The following is a 21960-nucleotide window of genomic DNA, read 5'->3' on the forward strand; positions in this document are numbered from 1 at the left end:
CACCGTCCTTACATCTTATATACAGACACACAGACAAAGAACATCCACAGACTCTTACATGTTGGTATAGCCCCCCCGTGAGAGAAGGGGCTATACCTCACAGAGAGAATCATGACCTTGTTTTCTGCTTGGCCATGACCTAAAGATTTGCATCCCTGATAAGCAGAATGAGCCTCACTATCTGTTTAACGTCTCCCAACGGCCTCACTGTGTTAACTTTCCACATGCATGTAAACTAGTGACACATCGAAACCTGCACAAAGACAGAAATGTGGCACAAGGCCAGTCTCAGCGGTGCATTCACAGCACTGCCATTCTGCTATTATTAATAATGAAGCATGTTATTAAAGAAGCACTAATAATACTGGAGCTGTTAACACACACGCATACACACATGTGAGCAGAAAAAGTCTCTTTATTCAAATGCAGGTTTAAACTTCAGGACCAGCCACACCTTCTTCAAACTGTGAGACGGAGAATAAAAGTTAGTAAAAGCTCAAAGTCCTTTTCATTGATGCTGTGAACATGAATGTGTGTGAAAGGTGTCCTCGTGTGTTATTCCAGCTTCTTACCTCACGAGACAAACATGTATTGGGTCTCAGCCTGGTCACCTGACAGAAACATGGTAGAAAAACATGAAAGTGTCATTTCTCTGTGTCACTGATTGAAACATCAGCTTGTATGAACTGTTCAGTCTGATGGAGCCTCTGAAGTGTGTCAGTGTGCTGTTGGAGTAAAGCTCAGTTAGACTTGGACCTGGTTGGTAGTAGTCATAGATCTTGACCACGGCTGGCTTCAGGTTGTCCACTGGGAGCTCCTGGATGATCTCTAAGCTGTGGTTGATGGGTGTGTCCTTTGATAACTGGACGAGACAGAAACAATTGCAGACACAGTTTGTACCAAAGATCATCATCTGCTGTCCCCACGGTGACTTTCACTTACCTCCTCTAAGTACACCAGAACATGATCCTCCTTTTGCTCAACACGACTCACCAGGAGGCCACGTTTGAGCTGTGAGGAGACGACATCATTTTATTATTATCATCACAATTATCACATGAGATGCACGTGTTGGTAGGATCTGTGTAATTACTCACACTCTTCAAAGACTCGGGGTCTGGGGAAAATCCAGAGAGCATTTTGATGTCCAGGATCACCATGTTTGTAGTTTTCTCCTTTCCACTGTACCTGTGTTTGAACAGTGTGATTATACTGACCTGTGTGCACAGTTTCATCTACCAGCAGTTCCTCCACACTGGTAAAGAGCACTCCTCTGTCACATACTTACAGTGATTGTATTTGCACAGTGAATTTGGGTCGAGCAGATTCACTTGTGGTGTTGACCTCTAGTTGGGCGTTCACACTGAGAGTGGTGACATCAGCAGGTGTTGGGATGTTGTAGGTGGCAGAAATCTGGGAAACACACTCGGGTCACGTGTGGAACAGAACTAATCACACCTCAATGCACCCTGCTGTCACTCTTCTACACCATGACACATATTAGCACACATCCTTTTATAGTCATACCTATATGTCTATATTCATCTTAATATCAGTATCTCTGTTATATCTACACTCTTTTTATACGAGTGCTTGATGTTTGTTGTATATTTGCTGCTATGACAACTCAGTTTCCCTCTGGGATAAATAGTTTCCCTGATTCTGATATTAATTTAGTTTAAAATAGCATTGTCCTCTCTACAGTTATTACTGCCAGGTCTAATGTCTTTATTGTGTATGAAAATAGGATGATCTGATATCGTCGTGTTGGTGTTGTTCCCAGATCATCATGAAAATGTTGTTCAACATTGCAAGCGACCAATCACATTATTGTGACGTTATTCTTTTGCGCACCAACCCATTCGTGCATTTATGAAATTCCAATGTTGCAAGGACAATATCAGTTCTGCTTAGCCTTTATTAAAGGGTTAGGGTCAGGGTTAGGGTCCGTTGATCGGCGGACAAAGGCGGTTTCTCGCAGCTTAAGTACAGTTTTTTGTTTTACGCCGGTTTTTCCCGAAGTCACAAAAGTATGATATCACAACATTCTGATTGGTCACTTGCAATGTTGATCCTGGAACAACCTTTAGTATGATGATCTGGGAACAACACCAACACGAAGATATCAGATCGTGTATGAAAATACATGTGCAAGATGAGCGTTATTACATGTGGAAATGCTAATGCTCTCTAAAGTTGTGTGAGTAAAAAGAAAAAGAAGAAACCCTTTCTCTGACATCAACCAGGAGCTGGTCACATGATGCTGTCACTGACCTGCACTGAAGCACATGCAGTGCCCTTCACCTCCAGCCTGTATTTTCCTGACACGTCCTGCAGCGCCTCCTCCTGGTAGAGCAGTTTGTTGCTCTGATTTACATCAAACGTCAGCTGACTGCTGGGAGCCTGAACTGTCACTGTGCTCCAACCTTCAGGACTGAACGCCAGAGCGGAGTAGAGAGCCAGAGCCTGAAGAGCCACCACCGTGTCCTACAGGATGGATTCATTGTGGTTAACACACACAGCATATGTCTCCATATTTCATGGGCTTAAGTGGAATAGACATTGAGTTAAAACTGCCTTTGAGACCCTCTCACAAAAGAGATCCTTAATCTCAAGTTTTCCAAATTTCACTTCCTGGTTAAATAAACATTAAACAGGTTAAAATATCTTTAACTGAGAATTATCAAAGTATAGAAATTACAGGTATAAACTCGCAGGTGATCTGTTATTTACAGGCTGTTACGTGTAGTTGGTGTCTGAGGTAACGTTGCTATTCTGTAAAAACAATGAATTTTTAGACAAAACTTAAATGTCATATTCTAACTAAAGAATAAAAACTTGCCTCGCTAAAACAAATCTGTTTTAGTTCATGCTGTTTGGGTGGTGTCGTACCTGAGTGGAGGAGAAGCCTCCGTAATAGTTCTGCTGCCCAGTCAGCCACCTGATAATACCAGAGGCATATCCCAGATCCTCAGCAGTCGGGGAGGCGCTGAGTTTGGCCAACAGCACATAAGAACTGATCTCCACTGACAGGGAGGCTGATGTTTCTGCTGCTGTCTGAGACCAGTAGAGGAAACCTCCTACAAACACAATAACAGTCACAGTGATGCTAATAAAGCCTGAATGATGTCCTGCTAAAGGATGACCCACCTTCCCTCACTGCAACTGTGTCTAAGTGCTGCAGAAGGTGAGCTCGCGTCTCCACGTCTCCTGCCAGAGTGAACACATAGGCCAGCAGAGCTGTAGTGTAGGTGTTGCTCAGGTTACTGAGAGACTCCTTGAGACAAGCCAGGCTCTTGTTCATCACAGGATCCTTTAAACCATCACAACAAAGAACTTTAATGGACAAACAGAAATCTTCTTTCATTAAACCCAGTGTGAGAAGAATAGGAGGCAGAGTTCCTGATTCAGTCACTCAAAACATCAGCGTGATAACAGAAAACACAGCAATTAGAGGAAAGTACAGATCAAGCAAAGAGTGGAGCAATCTTCTAGTAGTATTTACAATATAAAGAACATATTGAAAAAACACTGTACAGGTTGGGTGGTGATACAAGTCCTTGCTGGTGAGAGTTCAGATATGTGGATGACACCTGGGTGAAAATCAAATCTCAGGACGTTCCACAATTCACGGATCACATTAACTCGGTGGAACGACACATCAAATTCACCAGGGAGGATATGAAAAGTGTCAGGTTAGCCTTCTTAGACTGTGAGATTTCCATCAGTAATGGGGGACATCTAAAAGCTGACATGTACCGTAAACCTAAGCTCCAGCTGATCCAGGAGAGGACAACCGCTGCCTAAGTGAAAACTTGTAGTGATCCCGTACGTGTCAGAAGTATCAGAACAGCTGAGGCACATTTTTTTCTAAACACTGTGTCTCTGTGGCTTTTAAACCCCAAAACACGCCGCGCCAAAAATATGTCCACCCCGACACAAACAGAGTAACATAGTGTACGGTGTTACGTTCCAGGAGGATTGCCAGGATCTATACATCGGGGAAATCGAACAACCTCTGGCTAAGAGGATGGCACAACACAGAAGAGCCACCTCGTCAGGCCAGGACTCTGCAGTCTATTCACACCTACAGGCCAGTGGACACTCTTTCAATGATGAGGATGTAACATCCTGGACAGGGAGGAACGCTGGTTTGAGTGTAGGGTCAAGGAGGCCATTTACGTGAAAAGGGAAAGACCATCTCTGAATCAAGGAGGGGGCCTAAGGGTACATCTTTCGCCATCTTACAATGCTGTGATTGCAGCCATTCCCCAACTCTCTGTGAGTGGTACTCATGGTCATTGATCAGTGGTCTTTGATCAGTGGGTTTTGGTCAGTGGTTGTTGATCAATGGCCATGAGAATTTGCATAATTACGATTAAGGAACTGACCTCCCAGCCCATTGTTCCTTCAGTGAGCTGGTTTCAGTCATTATGTTTCAGTCATTATGCAAATGTACTGTTTATAAGATTGAAACCTGCAGTCAGCTGAGACTGAAGAAGTCACTTGGATGAGTGACGAAACGTTTCTCCCACTGAAAATGTCCAGATGAACAGAATCAACTTTTTGGGGTATATGTAATATATATATTAGATTGTATATTATATTGTTGGTTTATACACTTTTGTGTATGTATGTATATATAAATACCAGCTCGGACGTCGCCCGGATCAACTATTGGAACAATAAGGCATTGGTGGGCAAGAGATGAAAATAGGGCGGTGTTGGAATGCTACTATACAAGTAGCCCCCGTAGCTGGTTACCAAGATGTGAAGATCTGCTAGATGATGTAAATGCGATACATACAGCCACGATTATCGAGACTAACAAGCTGATCTACAGTACAGCAGCAGTGATCAGAGAGATGCTTGGCTACAGGTTGAACAGCCACAAGACGGAGACTAGAGGCTAAGATCAAGGAGGGAGGTTAGCCAACTATCGGAGCTGCAGAAAGGTTTGACAAAGACGGTGCCGAAGAAGAAGTATAGCAAGCTGTCCATGGAAACTGCCAAGCAACGACTAACAGCCTTGGCCAGCACCTTGCCATACACTAGTATGGCTCATGTCTACTGGTGGAAGAAGCTGACTGCACTCCATGAGCGTCTGGCAGCACAAATGAACCAGCTGTTAGTTGACGAGAGACACCCAGAATGGTTAACCGTAGGCCAGACAGTCTTGAAGGGATCGGTCCCATCGGTCCCATCCAACTACTGACCAATAACCTGCCTCAATACCACATGGAAGCTCCTGTCAGGCATCATAGCGGCTAAGATGAACAGACACATGTTCCTGTGCCCCACTCATTGGCAAGAATACCAGAGGTGCAAAACACCAGCTACTTGTAACAATCAGCCGAGACTGCCTGGATTGATTACAAGAGGGTCTATGACTTAATGCCCCACAGCTGGATCCTGGAATGCCTAGACCTGTAAAAGCTCAACAGGACTCTAAGAGCCTTCATCAAGAACTCAATGGGGATGTGGCATACAACACTAGAGCCCAACTTCAAGCCCATAGCACAATCACCATTTACCAAGGAGATGCTCTGTCCCTACGGATACTGACTACAGAATGATGCAGTTGTCAGCCATCTCCTGTACATGGATGACATCAAGCTGTATGCCAAGAGCGAACGAGACATCGATTCACTGATCCACACCACCAGGATATACAGCAACGACATTGGAATATCATTTGGACTGGAGAAGTGTAGTCGGATGATAACAAAGAGTCAGAACTGAGGGAATCGAACTACCTGAAGGCAACATGGCAGACATAGAGGACAGCTACAAGTACTCCAACAGGCAAACAGGAACCCCAAAGAGGCTGCGGGGAAAGCTGCTACAACCAAGTACCTGCAGAGGGTCAGGCAAATCCTGAGGAGTCAGCTGAATGTTAGGACAGGATGCGGCCTATAGAAACTTACGCCCTGCTCATCATCAGGTACCCTGCTGGGATAATAAGCTGGCAAAAGGAGGAGATAGAAGCCACTGACATCAAGACAAGAAACTTCCTGACCATGCATGGAGGGTTTCACCCCAAGTCCAGCATGCTAAATGACAGGAAGGAGGCCAGGGACTGGTGAGTGTCAGCACCACAGTCCATGATGAAACAACGAACATCCACGAGTATGAGGAAGATGGCCCCAACTGACCGCGTGCTCAGTGAATACCTCAGGCAGCAGAAACCCAAGAAAGAGGAGGAAGGCGAGGAACCATCATGGAAGGACAGGCCCCTGCACAGTATGTACCACCGGCAGATAGAGGAAGTAGATGATACCCAAAAATCCTACCAGTGGCTGGACAAAGCTGGATTGAAAGACAGCACAGAGGCACTAATCATGGCAGCACAAGAACAAGCTCTGAGTACAAGATCCATAGAGGCTGGGGTCTATCACACCAGGCAAGACCCCAGGTGCAGGCTGTGTAAAGATGCCCCTGAGACAATCCAGCACATAACAGCAGGGTGCTAGACTGCTGGTTAAACCTAACTCCATGGATCAGCAGCACAAACTCTACTCCTTTTTTTGTTTAATACCTTGATATTCTTTGAGTCTACTCACATGTTGGGATGTATTCATTTCCAAGAAGGCAGCAGTAACGTACGCACTGAGAGTCACTTCATCAGATACACCACCCTGTCAACAGAAGACATCATAGACACTTTATCATCGATGCACCAACATTCAGGGATATGAAGTCATGAAAATGATTTTCAGCTGCATGTGGTTTTAGTATCATGAATGTCTTGATGCATGTTCAAACATCCAGCTAAAGAGATGAACAGGAAGTTGATTTAGTTCATCTGGACATTGTATTTCCAGTGAGATGGATGTTTCTTCACCTCGGGTTTCCCCAACCTTATAAACAGTTTGTGTAGTCATCTACTAATCAGAAGGTTGGTGGTTTGATTCCCAGCTGCTCCAGCCTGCATGCCAAATATTTGTGGGCAAGATACTAATCCCAAGTTGGTCTCTAGTGCATACTTTGTATTTTGTATAAATATGTGTGAATGCTAGATAGAAGGCAGTGCTGGTGTGAATGGAACAAGATGAAGGGAAATTATTTCTTAAATAAAATAATAGAATATACTGGTGTGAGCTATTACAGTATTGAGTACAGTGTTTTCCATGTATGCATGACATTATTAATAAAATTTGTTAAATCCAGACTGGAGGCTGTTTCCACAGTCTAACAGCGAAGAACTGCAGGTTACCTTCATTCCGTTGTGGAAGAGTTTCCCAGACTTTTCAAAACAGCCATTTTCTTGTTGTTTATGTTGCAGCCAGGTCTTAGACTCTTCGATCTTTCTGGGATCAATAAAGACGAAAGACTGAGCTTTGGCAAAACTTCTTACCACAAACGCAGTCAGCCTGACAGAAAGAAAACAACACTTACACGTCTTACAACGATGGAAATGTTTGGCTGTGAGGTCACATTAGGAGAAAGAAATACTGATCATTTTGAAAATAAAGTTGAAATTTCAAGATTAAATTTGAAAATGTATTTTGAGACAAAAGCAGAAATGTGGATATCACAGTTATTTCAGGACAAACTGCCACAGTTGCTTTACCCTCTGAATTAGTTAAATCGTACTTCAGACTCAGTTTTAGTAACAAGGAAGGAACTGATGTCACTTATAAAAACAGCGTGGCAGTAAGTATAAGTACACTGAAAAGCAGAAAGTGGTGCAGAAAGCTGCATGTGGTTAGATTTGTATAAAAGGAAATGGCTGCTAATGTACAGATGCAAGGATACCGATGGTTCCACGCTCGTGGAATAAAGAGGATCTATGCTGTATCACAAGACGACTGATTTATTTCACTACATCTACACAAGGCCTTTTTACAGGGTATAGCAGTCGTTTGAAACAACAACTGTAATCATTTCAACTGTTTTCTTAGATTTGAATTTGACTTTTTTTACAAAACAGTATTAAGACTTTATTATTGAAATACTATTTACACTTTTTTTAAAGTAGAATTACAACTTTAATCTTTAAAATTCGACTTTATTCTAATAATGATCAATAACATTTTTTATGCGGCTCTAATACTCCTTCCTACCTACCAAATTACACAATATTAACCAAAAGGTATTGTTAATGTTATCTTAGTCAAAGGATTAAATGGAGAATTATTTTAAGTATTAGAGGTAGACATGTTTATGTTATTAATGGGTAGTCAAACTTCAAGAAACGTCTTCTGTTTGGTGGGATATTTAAAAACCAGTGTAACCTCTCTGGTTTATAACATGTTTGATCAGTGCTGTTCTCACCAAGTGTTTCCTGGTCCTGTTCCAAATGTGGTGTAAGCACCGTCAGCACTTTTGTAGTTGAGCTGTCTTTGGTATCCTGTAACAACAGAGACATTGATCGAGACATTGTTGCTATGGTGATGATTGGACTCCATTTGTTTATGGATCTGCATGTGTACATCGAGATTTGGGAAATTCAATGACTCTTGCTGACAGATGAGGAAAATGACCCATTTGACCAAAAGCTGTGGCTAATGTTCTGCCTCCTGTCGGCTTGTTTCTTCAACCGTGTGTGTTGAAGTGATTACAATGATTTCCTTCTTAGAGGAAACAATAAAAACTTGCCACTGGTGAGGAAGTTAGTAGCTTTTTCCATGATGGCTGCGGTGAGCTGCTGTGTGCCTTTCAGGTAGTGGAGGATGTAGATGTTGGGGGCCAGGAGAGCCATGTTCTGCTCCCCACATCCATACGGCATCTGCAGCAATCCATCCAGGTTCTTCAGAGCCCGGCCGAGGATGTCACCTGATCAAAAACACTGATTCACTAAAACTAACAAAACTAGCGTAAAACAACTTTGTATTATTGGGCAAAGATAACCTGAATACTTCAATATGCAATTTTAAATGATGATTTCATTTGCTGAGTGAAAAAACATCCAAACTGAAAATGGTAGATTGACTGTGATCAACCAAATATTTCTGGGAAGACTGAGTTTCATTTCACCAACAGGACCCAGACCTGATTAAGGCCAGACCTGCTGGATCAAGAAATCACTCAAGTACAATCTGTTTGACAAAGGGAAGCAGGCTAAAAGACGTCAAAAAGAAACACGTCATTGCCATGACCAAAAGAAATTCAAAAATAGGCGAGAAGTCTTGAGATCTATCAGTTTGGACAGGGTTAAAAAAATTTCTACAGCTTTGGAACACCAGTGCACCATGTTGGAACCCATTATCCACAAACTAAGAAAACTAGAAAAGATGTGGCCGAAATTACTCCATTAGCACATTGACGACTCACCGAAAAAGTCAAACGAATCCCAACAACACCCAGAACTGAAGGCCTTGCCTTCCTCTGTAAAGGTCAGAGTTTACGATTCAACAATACAAAGGAGACAGGGCAAAAACAACATTCATGGACAAAACCTCTGCTGACCAAAAAGAACACAAAAGCTTGTCTCACATTTGTCAAAAAAACATCTCCATGCTCCACAAGATATTTGGGAGAATATTATATGGACTGAAGAGAAAAAGTTTTGAGTTTTGTTGCATTTGGCTTAAAAGTGACGCGTCATTTCATAGAAAGAACATCATACCAACATGGTGGTAGCAGTGTGATGCTCTGGGGCTGTCTGCGGCTCAGCTGCAGGGGAGGGGTGGGGCATTGGGTTCAGGCGGTTAGCGACGGAGGAGTCTGGTTAAGGCATGAAAACTCACTCTCTCTCTTTCTTTCGCTCGCCCGCTTTCCGCCACTACTAAAAATGCCGTTCTCCCTAAATAACCAAGTGTCACATGTTGCCATATCAATTTTTGATGGGATGACATGGTAAACTCTAACACCAATAGGGAAGGGGTGTTTTTTATTTTATTTTTTAACGCGCAAGCAGCGAGTGTTTGCTAGCGCTGTCTGTAGAAAACGCCGTTTTTACCGTCCTTCCTGCTGTAAACACCACTGTTTTGTAAAGAAGAAAACATTATGTGTATTTTTTATCATAACTCTGGTTTTACGTGGTCCATCGACACAATTCAAAAACTGGTATATAGTTCTAAGTCCGTTACTTTCGACCAACAAAACAACCTGAAGAGCCGGTTGGGAGCTGAAACAGCCGGTTTTCCAAAAAGAGAAAGAAATCGCATCACTATCTTGTAGCTGTGTCATCTTAAATTGGTCATGTGATTTTGACGTGTCGGCGCATCCGTCGACCCCAGAGGGTTAAGATGGAAAATGATCCAGAACGCCAGAAAGTGGTCGAGTCAAAATCTGGACTTAAATCCTACTGACTTGATTCTGCGTGACCAGAATGATTGCGCTGGAAAACCCTCTGGTGTGACTGGGCCTGAACTCAGCGTTTCAAAAAACACTTATGACAAAAGCTAGACTGCAGTTCTTCCTGCAAAGAAAGGCACAAACAGCCTTTTTGGGGTCCATTTATTTTTCACACAAGGCCGGGAAGATGTGGGTCTATTTATAAATGAAATCATCTTTTAAAAGCTGAATACGGTTTTTACTTTTACTTGAACATGATGTCTCTTATTTTCCGTTGTTTTAGTAATTTGCCTTTTTAACAAAGCTTTAACCCGCCATATTTTTATTTGGCTGAACCAAAATTGAGATGAAATCACGAGGTTTACCCAGGACTGATACAGAAGTGCGGGCAGATCCTTCAATCACATTCTCAGGCAGATGTATCTCTGCTTCCTCCGTCAGCGGGCTTCCTGTGTACAGACACAACAAACGTCCAATCAGGAAGTCACGACTACAACAGAGTTACTGTTCAAAGTCACCAGGTGGCCTGATCTTCAGCACATATCGTTACATTCTGTGAAAGTAAAAGATGAATATTTGGCACATTTTATGTACACAGTGCACTCCACTGCTAACTTTGAGCATTCAGGTCATTTCTTTATTTAAACTTTGTGACTGATGGAAATCACACCGACCTTTTGGACAAAGAAGCCAGTTGTACGTCTTTGTCATCTCAGTTCCCTCAGCCTGAGGAAAAGTATCTTTAAAATGAGTAACAATTTAAATTTTATGAGTAAAAATGTTTTTCTCGTCTTGTATTTATGACACTGACCTTCACTATGAGAGATTTGGTGACCACGTCGATGCGACCTCTGTCTGGTACGCTCACAACCTCATTATCGCATGACACATGGGACGCTACGGCCTCAGCAGACACAGTCACATTCACAGCCCCTAAAAGCAGCAGCACAGGTCACCTTCTTTATCTCTCCATTAAAATAAAGGTTCCTGAGGTTATTTTACAGATTTTGTAGAAACTAGAAGGAAATGTGTTGGGACAAAAGGAGGCAGTTAACTGTGATCACACTAGATCTAAATCTAGATCTCTAGATGTAATGTTGGTTCTAAATCGAAGGTAAGATCAATTATAATTGAAATTTTACTGCATCAGGCATGAAAAACAGGAGCTGAAAAAAACAGTCCAAAATGATGTCAGGGTTGCTGCTGAGTCCTGCTGGAGGCCAAAGTACTGCAAATCATAAGGTCTAATTAAGATTAAGAAGAAATCATTTGCATGGCAATTTAACTGCCAACAGTCTGTTCTAATGATATGTCCAAGGGAAGCATGCATAATGACTTGAAAGGAAGGTTTCAAAATCACTTTTAATTGGCTAAGACAGCTGCATTAAGTAAAGCATGAGGATGGAGGCAGCTGCTACCCTCAGAAATCGATATTTTGTTACAAAAAGGTTTTTGTGCTCTGACTTCAGAGCATGTTGATCCTTTTTCTGAGCAAGAATCCTGACATTCCTTCACTGTCCAAATGTGTTTCACTTGTTTTTGGCAGCAATAAACATGACAGTTTACTTATTTTAATTTAAGACATGTTTTATTTTAATTAAGTTTAAAACGTTTTTATTTAATGTAAAATTATATTTTGTTTTAATTTACTTTCAAATTCTTCAGTTGCTGAAGGGGCTGCATAGTTTTCATAAACTGCATAGTTCAGAATAGCTATAATTGTACCAGATGGTTGATTCAGTTAAGTTGGACTAGACTGTAATACAAACCGTTCAGTTTGTCAACAATCAAACTGAAATGAGAGAAAGACTGAGTGTGAGACTTTGATATTAGAGAAAATGATGATTGATAAAGTTTACCTTTATGTACAGAATCTGAATATCGCAAAATATTTTTAAAAGTGCGTTAAGTATTGTGATAATATCGTATCGTGAGATGTATGGTGATTCCCACCTCTAATAACTTGTATTTCTCACATAGTGTTTTTATAATTGCTCTTTAATGTGTTAATCGACAGCTGCTACCCTCAGACTGGAGGTATAGACGTTCTGCCCCACTCCCTACAACCCCCACGTTTAGCCTTCCAAACACAGGGGTTATATTCTTGCTTTACCTCGATTTGCAGCTGGATTGGACTGTCTACATGTCCTAGCTCTACACTGCACACTCACTGTGGTCTAATGCACACACAGCTTTCTAAATTCCATGAATATAGCTTATTGGGTCTCAGATTCTCTCATTTCATTATGATAACTTATATTTCAGCAGTATTTCTCACATAGTGTTTTTATAATTGCTCTTCATTGTTTTAATCTCCATTTATTCTATTTATCCATCTTATGTGGATTCTTTTTAAGTCACTCCCTGAGAGTTCACTTCCTGCTTCTGGGTCCTGCACTTGGGTCGTACTCAGCCTGCCACACAGCGGTTTCCTGGCAGTGTTGAGGACCAAAGCCTGATCCTCACCTAAGGCTGTTGGGATCATGGTCCACCTGAGGGTCTTGCGCTCGTTGGCACACAAACAGGAAGTGTACAGATCACCAGAGAGAGGCGTGAGGGTGTAATCTGAGGACGGCCCAGGAGTGACAGTAACCTGTACGAGGAACACAGACATGGCTACATTTAAACCTGAGTTCAAATGTGAACACATTTTTTAAGCATCTAAACAAATGCACAAGTTTGATGTTATGAACTCATGATCAAAGTAGACCTTCATTTTACTTGGATACTTTAATCAGGCCCTTCCTAATCGTTTCCCTCCATCTGTTTTCTTACAGCCTCCACACTAAACTCTGTTCTACAAGGTGCATGAGCGCACAAAGAAAGCTAGAGGAGGGTTGGTAGTGTAAAGACATGTGATTGGGCAATCTGGTGTCTGTGCTTGCAGGTGAGCTTGTAGGTGTTGGTGAGCAGGAGCCCTTCAAGAACGGCCTGCATCCTGCATGGTTATATTGCCAAAGAAAAAATATTTTCTATTGTATTTTAATAACTATGATATAAATTTTGCTTAGAAAGTCATGTTTTAAGTATGGTTTTCCTTGGCTATGAACAGAAATGTATCTCAACACTTTAATCATTCATTACCATGATGCAGCTGGTCAGGTAGTTAAAGACAGTCGCCCTCAGTTCAAAGTGCTCCCCCCGGATGATGGAGTAGGGCATGGTGAGTTCAAGGAAGAAAGGTTGGAAGACTTTCATTTCTTTACGAGGAGCCAAACCAAAACCCTGAGAGGACAAACAGAAAGCCTCCGTCTCCCAGGTGGTGATGGTGTCTGGGACAGTCAGGGACACGCCCCTTTTCCCATCGTCTCTGAAGCAGCAGATACACACAAACACATTCTGTAACATAATCAAACATGTTTTTGTGTCTGTAAATTACTTGTATAACAGTGTAGTTACATCCTGCAGTGTGAATTACTTGTTTATGTTGCATTGACAAAGTAAAAGAGCTCCACGCTGCTGATGACAGTGAAATAATATTGTCAATAGAAAATTGTACTTATTAGTCAGTATAATCTTTTAATAATATAAGTTTACATATGGTAGTGATAGGATGTGCGATCCTTAATAGTCTGCAAAAGCTTTGCGTGCATTCCAGAGTGCTCTGGCATTCACACCCACATCCTAGGAGCATGGGAGAGGTCGTACCTGCTCTTATTGTTTTACGGTAGGATAAACGTAGCTATGTCAGTTTTAGTCTAAGTGCCCTTTTTTACATATAGATGAACTGTTGGATTTTCGTTTAAGTTTATGGGGTCACACTCTGACACACACACACACATATACACCTCTACATTCCAATGTAAGGAACAAACACCCTCTGATGTATAAATAAAGACCAGGGCAGTCTCAGAGCTGCGAGTCTCTGAGCCCTCGCTCTCTCGTGCGAGCGCTCTGGTGACTGCCCTTGCTAGCAAGAAAACTTGTGTGTTTCTCCTCTCTGGTTCTCTGCTGAAGAAGTGTTTTAGAATACATCTCTTAACAAATATATCCCACAAAACTTTAAATATGACAAAACATCGGCCTGAAGCATCAAAACATGCTTAAGAAAAAACTCACAATTATTCTATTTTCATGTTTTTCATGTGTGCAAAGACACAGCAGAAAGTTCACATGGGTTTCTAAATGTGATCGTATAAACTTTTTTAAAAATGTAATATGCACCAGATCTCTTCACAACAGATACTTACCCAACTTCCACCAGATCCCAGATCCAAGTCTCAGGGAAGAAAGAGCGAACTGTCTCTATTAGTGGAGGAAGCTGCCCAGCAGATCCCAAACCAGGCATACCTAGCTTAATAGAACCATCACTTAACCGGGGAGCCATAGCTAAATAAAAAAAGAAAAATTAATTTCTTTTTTCTTTTTGGTAAATACAAAGCAAAATGTATAGCCAGACACAACACAAACAAGCCAATGATTCACCATAGGAGACATGATGAGAGTGTTCATGGTACACTTTTCCTTTGAACTTGACGCATGAAGGCAATCGAAAAACCAAGTTTGTCGCCATCTTCAGTCCGACTTTCTAGATATTTCAGCAGCACACAAAGATCAGCAAAAACTGGTGCAACAACAAAAACTATTGTATTTACGTTTTGTTTGACGGACTCACAGGTATACATGTATTTTACCTGGAAAACTGCATAGGCGTCATTTTGCTCTTGACTGGGGTACGGCAAAACATATCTTTTTGGTCTCACATTAAGGCATTCTGTACCATCATCAACCTCATACGGGATACCTGAGTATTTCTTGAGTGGGAGCAAGTCAAATATCTGAAAAGAAAAGTACAGTTCAGCAAAACCTCCAAACCTTTTTAGTCCTATGAAGTTTTGACTGATCTATCATGATCATGGTCACATTTGGTCCACATAATTGTAAACTCTTAAATGAAGTACTGGTGTAAATACTAGAACCAATTAGGTTCAAATGAACTGCTAGATTATCTAAGAAGGGTTCTTAAAAAATAAATAAATAAAAATTATGAAGTCAGCAGTAAGCCTCCACAGATATGAGGTGTTGTAGTTGAGGTATTGTAGTTGAGGGATCTTACAGAAGTTGTACAATTTCTCTATAAACTGTTCGTTCTTAGTGACTTATATGGTAGGTGTTCTCCATTTGAAACTGTCTCTGTAGCTCCTTTACCTCACCAGGTCTCACTTTTTCCAGGTTTTGCTGTATGTTTAACATCAACAAACACTCGTGTATTTGAGCAGTTTTGATGTAAAGTTGAAGTCTTCTCAATAAAGTAGACACTGACTGGCAGGTGATACATTTACCTGACTGTCATCACAGACACATTCATTTGTATTACTTCTATACTAGTTTGCTTTAAGACAAACTCAGCATTTGACTGTTTAAAACCGTTGAATGTATGACTGCTCAAAGAATACTTATCAGGACACAAGTACCAGAGTGAAGGCCTGAGCTTTTGGTAAGTCACGACACTACAGGCTCTGGAAATAAGGGATGTGTCCACCTCACAGGTGTTAATATCAGCAGTTACCTTATCTGCATCCAGAGTCTTCCCAGGCTCCTTGATGAGAACGCTCTTGTCGATGGCGCTCACACCACACAGAGAACGTGGCAGGGCCGTCACCTGCATGTTGGTCTCTTCACCTGGGACGGCTGAAGACGGTGAAAACTCCAAGGACACCTGACACACACAAAACACCCATAGAAGTTTAGTGACTGTGATAACTCCCCACTCACTGCTGGCTAAATGAGCTGCTTCACTGTGGTGAGTGACAAATCATGAGTCCCATGAGATGGCTGCACACTACACTGGACACTGTATGAACACTGTGTCAGTGTTAGATAGGTAGGACTTGCATCATCATTGAAAAAGGTGCTTGTATAAATGGGAGTGAGTCCTCAGGTAGAGTAGAAACAGCTGTGGAACAACCAGTCCACAACAACCAGTGTATGCTAGAAATCCTCAGGTGATTTAGCCAACTGAATTTGACTTTGAGTTGAACGACATGGCATGACTGCAGACACCAAACACACAGCACACCTCTAGAATTACACTCACCTTGTTGCTGAAGCATTTGTCAGTAGAGAAGTCAGCACTGTGGGCAATTACATCCTCACTTGGCAGGACGGCATAAGCCACAACCTGGAACTCTGGAGCCATCTCAGGAGACACTCTGACTTTAAAGGACACCTGGCCCTCATTCACTGAAACACAGGTCCAAACATACATCCACAGATCAACAAAACAGACCAACGTCAAAGCTTGGCTGTGGCATATGTGGAAATATGGAAATTTTACCTGATCTATCTTGCATTTGAACCTGTTCTTGTCCTTGCATGGTGACAGCTCCTCTGGACAACACCTGGAAGACAGAAATCATTTAAAAACAAGAATGAACTAGCACTGATATCTGTGGACATCACTACCAGTGAAAGGTTTTCACACCTTTTAATTCAATGTGTTTGAATTAAAAGGTTAACAGACATCCAGATTCAAGGAGAAGCAAATTTGGATGTCATCAGCATAACAATGAAAGGGAATGTTGTATTTCCTAAATATAGGAATAAAAATAAAAAAGGCAGCGTGAATAAGGAGAACAGAGCTGGACCCCAAACAGAGCCCTGTGGTACACCACAACACACAGGGGCAGAGGAAGAGGGGCATTGCCCAACAGCAACAGAACATGAGCTCTCTGACAGGTTTGATTTAAACCATGATAAAACTGAGCCTTTAAGACCAACAACGTATTTGAGTCTCCATACGAGAATGTTGTGATCAACTGTGTCAAAGGCAGCAGTCAGATCTAGAAGGACTAAAACAACACAACAACCTGAGTCTACAGTTATAAGAAGATCATTAAAAACTCGTAAAAGTGCAGTCTCAGGACGAGATTTAAAACCAGACTGGAAGGCTTCACAAATGCCACAAACATCTAAAAAGGTCGGACGTTGCTTGAAAACAACTTTTGCCAAAATTGTGGACATAAAAGAGAGTTTAGAAATTGGCCTGAAGTTAAAAAGAACATTAGGATCAAGATTTTTCTTCTTAACCGTTTAAGACCTACCATAGAACCAAGTCCGCCAGAGCTTATAATATATTTTTACATGTTGTAGTGCCATTTTTGGGAGCATTCCAAGTTGATATACATCAATACAACCATCATAGTCCAAATTTTAATAATATGTCTGCATTAAGTGCATAGTAATTACATAAATTGCAAAAAAGTGCAATTAACTACAAAATTTTTTGTTTTTTTAACATATATTTCTGGTTAGAGAAATTTAAGAGGTTTATCCTTCAGAACTGTAAATACAAAAAAGTTGCCCAAAATAGTTTCCCACCACAGGAAATTTATTTTGTGAGTGTGACTATGAGTGTCTTCAGAGTTTTATTTTTGAAATACACCAATTTTCATATACTGCAGGAAAAACGAAAATAAATATTATGAAAAAACTTATGAAAACCGGAAGTGATGTCATTTTGAGGAAATGTAGCTTTTTACCATCAGGGCCTTATGAGCCTATACTGGTGTTTTTAAAAGTTATGTTTGACTTTATGACTTTCTGTGTCATTTCTGGGATGCTTAGTACGGTGGCCCCTAGAGACAAAGCACGTACAAACTCCAAAACACATGCAAACTCCAAAACACATGCAAACTCCAAAACACTTGCAAACTCCAAAACACATGCAAACTCCAAAACACTTGCAAACTCCAAAACACATGCAAACTCCAAAACACTTGCAAACTCCAAAACAATTGCAAACTCCAAAACACATGCAAACTCCAAAACACATGCAAACTCCAAAACACATGCAAACTCCAAAACACTTGCAAAATCCAAAACACTTGCAAAATCCAAAACACATGCAAACTCCAAAACACATGCAAACTCCAAAACACATGCAAAATCCAAAACACTTGCAAACTCCAAAGTGAGGAGGCCTATCTCCCCACACCACACTCCCTGCCGGTGACTGATGCCCTCAGGGGTCGGTGCATTGTTGGTTCTTGGTGTCCGGGGCTGGGCGCTCAGGTATGTACCAGCTCACTCCCGGTGGCTACTTGGCGGGGCCTGGCGCCTGTTGCTCGGTCAGGCCTCTTCCGGGGCGCGGAGGGCCCTCGGGCCTCCGGCCTCTGTGCCTGCGGCTCGGTTCACTCTGGCACAGCTGGCTGCCGGCAGAGCCGGTGGGCACGCCGGTGCAGCCCCCTCTAGCTTCTGCTCGGTGGCTACTGGGTGACCCCTCGTCTGGGGATCCTCAGCCTTTCCCATGAAGGTGGCACGGATGCCCCTCCGGTGGTCCTCCTTGGGCTCTTGCACTCTGGGGGATGTCTGGGGCCTGGATCTCCTCCATGCCTGCTTCATGCCCTGGGGGACAGGGCTATGGCTCTCTACATCCTCTTGCAGACCATTACATGGGGAAACCATTTGAATACAAGCGCGCTGAACCACACAGGTGTGCACATGGGTGTTCACTGTTCGTAGACTTAAATCACACCTTTCTTGGCTGCTACTTCAAAGCACATTGTGCGCTGTCTGTCCTGCGTGCTGCACAACAACATTCAATATTTAGTATTTACTGCTGTTTACAGTTAACTAGATTAATGCGATGGTGTTGTGTTTAGTATGTTGCTTTGTTTTTTTTTTGCTTGTTTTCTACTCTTTTTCTCTCAACAGGTGATCCCGGAGATATTTTTTTTCCCCCTTTCCCACTGTCCCTCTCCCCTTCTGTTTTTCTTTTCCTTCCTCTTTCTTTCTCCCTTTCCTATCCCTCACTCATGTCTGTCCCATCTGTAACAACTGAAAAAAAATAAATAAATAATAAAAACAAAGGTCGATCAAATGGACCAATACGGCAATGCCATGATGATCCATTTGGCAAAATAAATCCATTTGGTATCCTTGTTGGTCTTCAGACAACAATTCTGACGGCTAAAGAACCAAATGGGACAGGCAAAAATAAATAAATAAATAAAAAATAGTTACGCTCCGACAAGCTTTAAAGGGTTAATAATGCCTCTGATGTCTTTTATGTTGTGAGATTTGAAGATTCGTGTGCTGAGGTGTTTTTTCTGTTCTCAAACCAATCTCCCTTTAAGGGCTCAGTCTGGGTGGGTCTTTTTTCTCCTCGTCTTTCCTCGTGTAAAATGGTAAATGGCCTGTATTTGTATAGCGCTTTTACTAGTCCACTAAGGACCCCAAAGTGCTTTTCACATTCAGTTATCCGCTCATTCACACAATAGTGGAGGCAAACTACAGTTGTAGCCAACTGTAGTTTGCCTCCACTGGGGCGCACTGACAGAAGCGAGGTTGCTATGTTGTGCCATCGGCCACTCTTGAATACTGTTGACGGACTACTGCATATAAAACTGTTCAGTTAATACTAATTTATATCATTTGATATAAGGACAAGATAATGTAAATATGGTTATTTTTTCATGTTATATTAATGGCTTTATGTTACTTAAGAGAACTTCAATCTATGCATCACTGATTGGCTAGCAAGCCTTTTGTGGGATGGATTAGTAGTGTCCTGGGCAGGTCTTTTTTCTCCTTGTCTTTCCTCGTGTATTGTGTATTTCCACTGTTCTACCTCTTCTGACTTGTCATCCCCATGTGATGTTTGTGCAATGTATGTATGGCTGGAAGGGTAAGATGGCGCTGGAGTTCTGGCAGCCTTTAACCCAATTTCCTTCTGGATCAATAAAGGTCATCAATCAGTCAAAAGTGCAGGGGGACACAGGAAAAGCACAATAACTATAATGAGGGCTAGAATACAAACAACTTTAACTGAGAGCAGAACCCAGATGACTGAAACTAAGAAGGCCTAAGAATTTAAATACTTAGCAGAGAGAGAAAACTAAGGATATCATGAACAAAGGACTAAACACTGAGGCTAATTACTAAGTTGACAGAAAATGATAAGGGACAAAGCACAGGGACCAGACCTGAAGTCTGTGGAACCAGCTTCCACTTTGGATTCAGGAGACAGACGCTCTCCCTAGTTTTACGTTTAGGCTTTTTCATTTTTGCTAAAGCATATAGTTTCGGCTGGATCAGGTATTTAGGCTGAAATAGATCGAAGCTGCTGGATTCTCATGATGGACTGAAAGTTTTTTCTTCAGTCCTGATGGGCATTACAACAGTACTTTTTTAGCAAACATACTAAAGGTCTGGCCATGGTGAACTTTGTAGTTATGCCATAAAGTGACAAGCTGAGCGATAACTCACCAGATAAATGACATCCACAGACCCCGGAGACTCTCCCACTATAGTGTAGTTGACTGATATGTCTTCTTCTGCATCACAGGACACTGGTTTATCCTTCTTCTGCACCTCTAGAGAGCTGATTGTTTTAATATCAGGAGAAGACGGCTGGGACATGGATAATGCGTGAAACCCCCTGTCATAGTATGTAGTTCTATATCCTGTGTAGTCCACTGTTGGTGTCAGGCTTGCCTAGTTGGGGATAGGAAACAAAAATTTAAAAAACTGATCTAAAAATAACATTGGTCAATGATGCTTTATAAGCAAGGCAAACGTGGAGTAAGATGAGTCATAAACTATTTCAGGATTGCAGCTTATTACTGTGGGAGGTATTTGGACATTTGCAGCCTATCAGAAACCAATTGTGGCTTCATGCTGCTTTGATGGCTGCATTAAATTACACATTGTTTCAGTGTGTCAGCTCACATGGAGTTGGATATCCTGGTCAAAGTTATCAGTGCTGAAAGAAAATGAGGCCACACCGTTGCTGTCAGTTGTCAGATTTTGTAGTGAGCGTGGTTGCCACATTTGTCCCGTGAACAGGTAGACCGGTGCGTCACAAATGGGTGTATTGTTGTGGTACACTGCTCTGACCTGTTGAAGAACACAATGCTCTATCAATGGAAAATACAAACAATTTAAATGTGCTTTGTACGACAAACTGAGCTGAAAACAACATTTTAGGCTTACTTTTCCTTCCACATTAGATCCCCGTTCCCAAACCTTGGGCATATTTATGAAAGACACTTTTCCAAGGACGTAAGAAATCGTGACTCTCTTCTTTTGAGGGTGTGAAATACCTGAATGGTAAAAACGTTCATGTTACAATCCTGTGAATGCCTTTTTGGTTAAATACACATCGATGTGTCATTATAAAGAAATAAAAAACCTTGCCTGTTCCCTCTTCTTCCACTTTGGCCTTGATATCCAGAACATCTTGAAGCACCTTTTGGTCAATTTTAGTAAAAATTGACATGTTGAAGGAAAAAGTTGCACAGCCAGTCTTGTCTGCCTGGAAAGAACAAGAAAGAAAGAAAATCACTGCTGTGTGCGATACAATCTTACTAGAATAAACCAAAATTATAATCAGATCTCATTCACAATCAAATCTATAAAATATATTAAATGTTCAAACTATGGTGAGTCATGAAAGACTTGAGCTCATTTAGAATTTGATGCAAGCAATATGGTTTAAAAATGTAGGGTGGGGGGACAAAAGTCTGGAGGGGTCAGTTGTACTAAACATAAACAGCTGAAGGAACCTTTTGCAAGTGATTATGTTACCTGGCAACAGATCATTCAAATAAATGTGTATAAAAAGATCATCATAGAGAGACAGAGTTTCTCACAAATACAGATGGGCAGAGGTTTACAAATCTGCAAAAGACTGTGTCTACAAATTGTAGAACAATGACAGAATAATTTCATTAATGTAAAATTATCAAGACGGGGAATATCTCATCATCTGCAGCG

At 41.6% G+C, this 21960-nt stretch overlaps 1 protein-coding gene across 1 annotated transcript in view; it reads right to left on the reverse strand.

Moving 5' to 3' along the window:
* Positions 1-420: 420 nt before the first annotated feature.
* LOC148103086 (alpha-2-macroglobulin-like) overlaps positions 421-21960 on the reverse strand; it is a 33556-nt gene continuing 12016 nt past the window's right edge. The window contains exons 9-36 of the mRNA XM_087831238.1: positions 21382-21499; positions 21178-21287; positions 20914-21081; positions 20452-20679; positions 16520-16583; positions 16280-16425; positions 15752-15901; positions 14877-15020; positions 14668-14770; positions 14433-14571; positions 13327-13552; positions 12709-12835; positions 11054-11175; positions 10917-10968; positions 10608-10691; positions 8602-8778; positions 8278-8353; positions 7217-7373; positions 6564-6638; positions 3151-3313; positions 2893-3080; positions 2275-2487; positions 1289-1413; positions 1098-1188; positions 943-1011; positions 757-862; positions 573-611; positions 421-464 (exon numbers count right to left, since the gene is read on the reverse strand). Coding sequence (XP_087687364.1) covers positions 574-611; positions 757-862; positions 943-1011; positions 1098-1188; positions 1289-1413; positions 2275-2487; positions 2893-3080; positions 3151-3313; positions 6564-6638; positions 7217-7373; positions 8278-8353; positions 8602-8778; positions 10608-10691; positions 10917-10968; positions 11054-11175; positions 12709-12835; positions 13327-13552; positions 14433-14571; positions 14668-14770; positions 14877-15020; positions 15752-15901; positions 16280-16425; positions 16520-16583; positions 20452-20679; positions 20914-21081; positions 21178-21287; positions 21382-21499 — 3459 coding nt within the window. The 3' untranslated portion in view covers positions 421-464; position 573. The remainder of the gene's footprint in view (positions 465-572; positions 612-756; positions 863-942; positions 1012-1097; positions 1189-1288; positions 1414-2274; positions 2488-2892; positions 3081-3150; positions 3314-6563; positions 6639-7216; positions 7374-8277; positions 8354-8601; positions 8779-10607; positions 10692-10916; positions 10969-11053; positions 11176-12708; positions 12836-13326; positions 13553-14432; positions 14572-14667; positions 14771-14876; positions 15021-15751; positions 15902-16279; positions 16426-16519; positions 16584-20451; positions 20680-20913; positions 21082-21177; positions 21288-21381; positions 21500-21960) is intronic.

Source organism: Neolamprologus brichardi, chromosome 3 (genome assembly GCF_056152115.1).
Source record: "Neolamprologus brichardi isolate AB-2024 chromosome 3, ASM5615211v1, whole genome shotgun sequence".
Taxonomy (NCBI): domain Eukaryota; kingdom Metazoa; phylum Chordata; class Actinopteri; order Cichliformes; family Cichlidae; genus Neolamprologus; species Neolamprologus brichardi.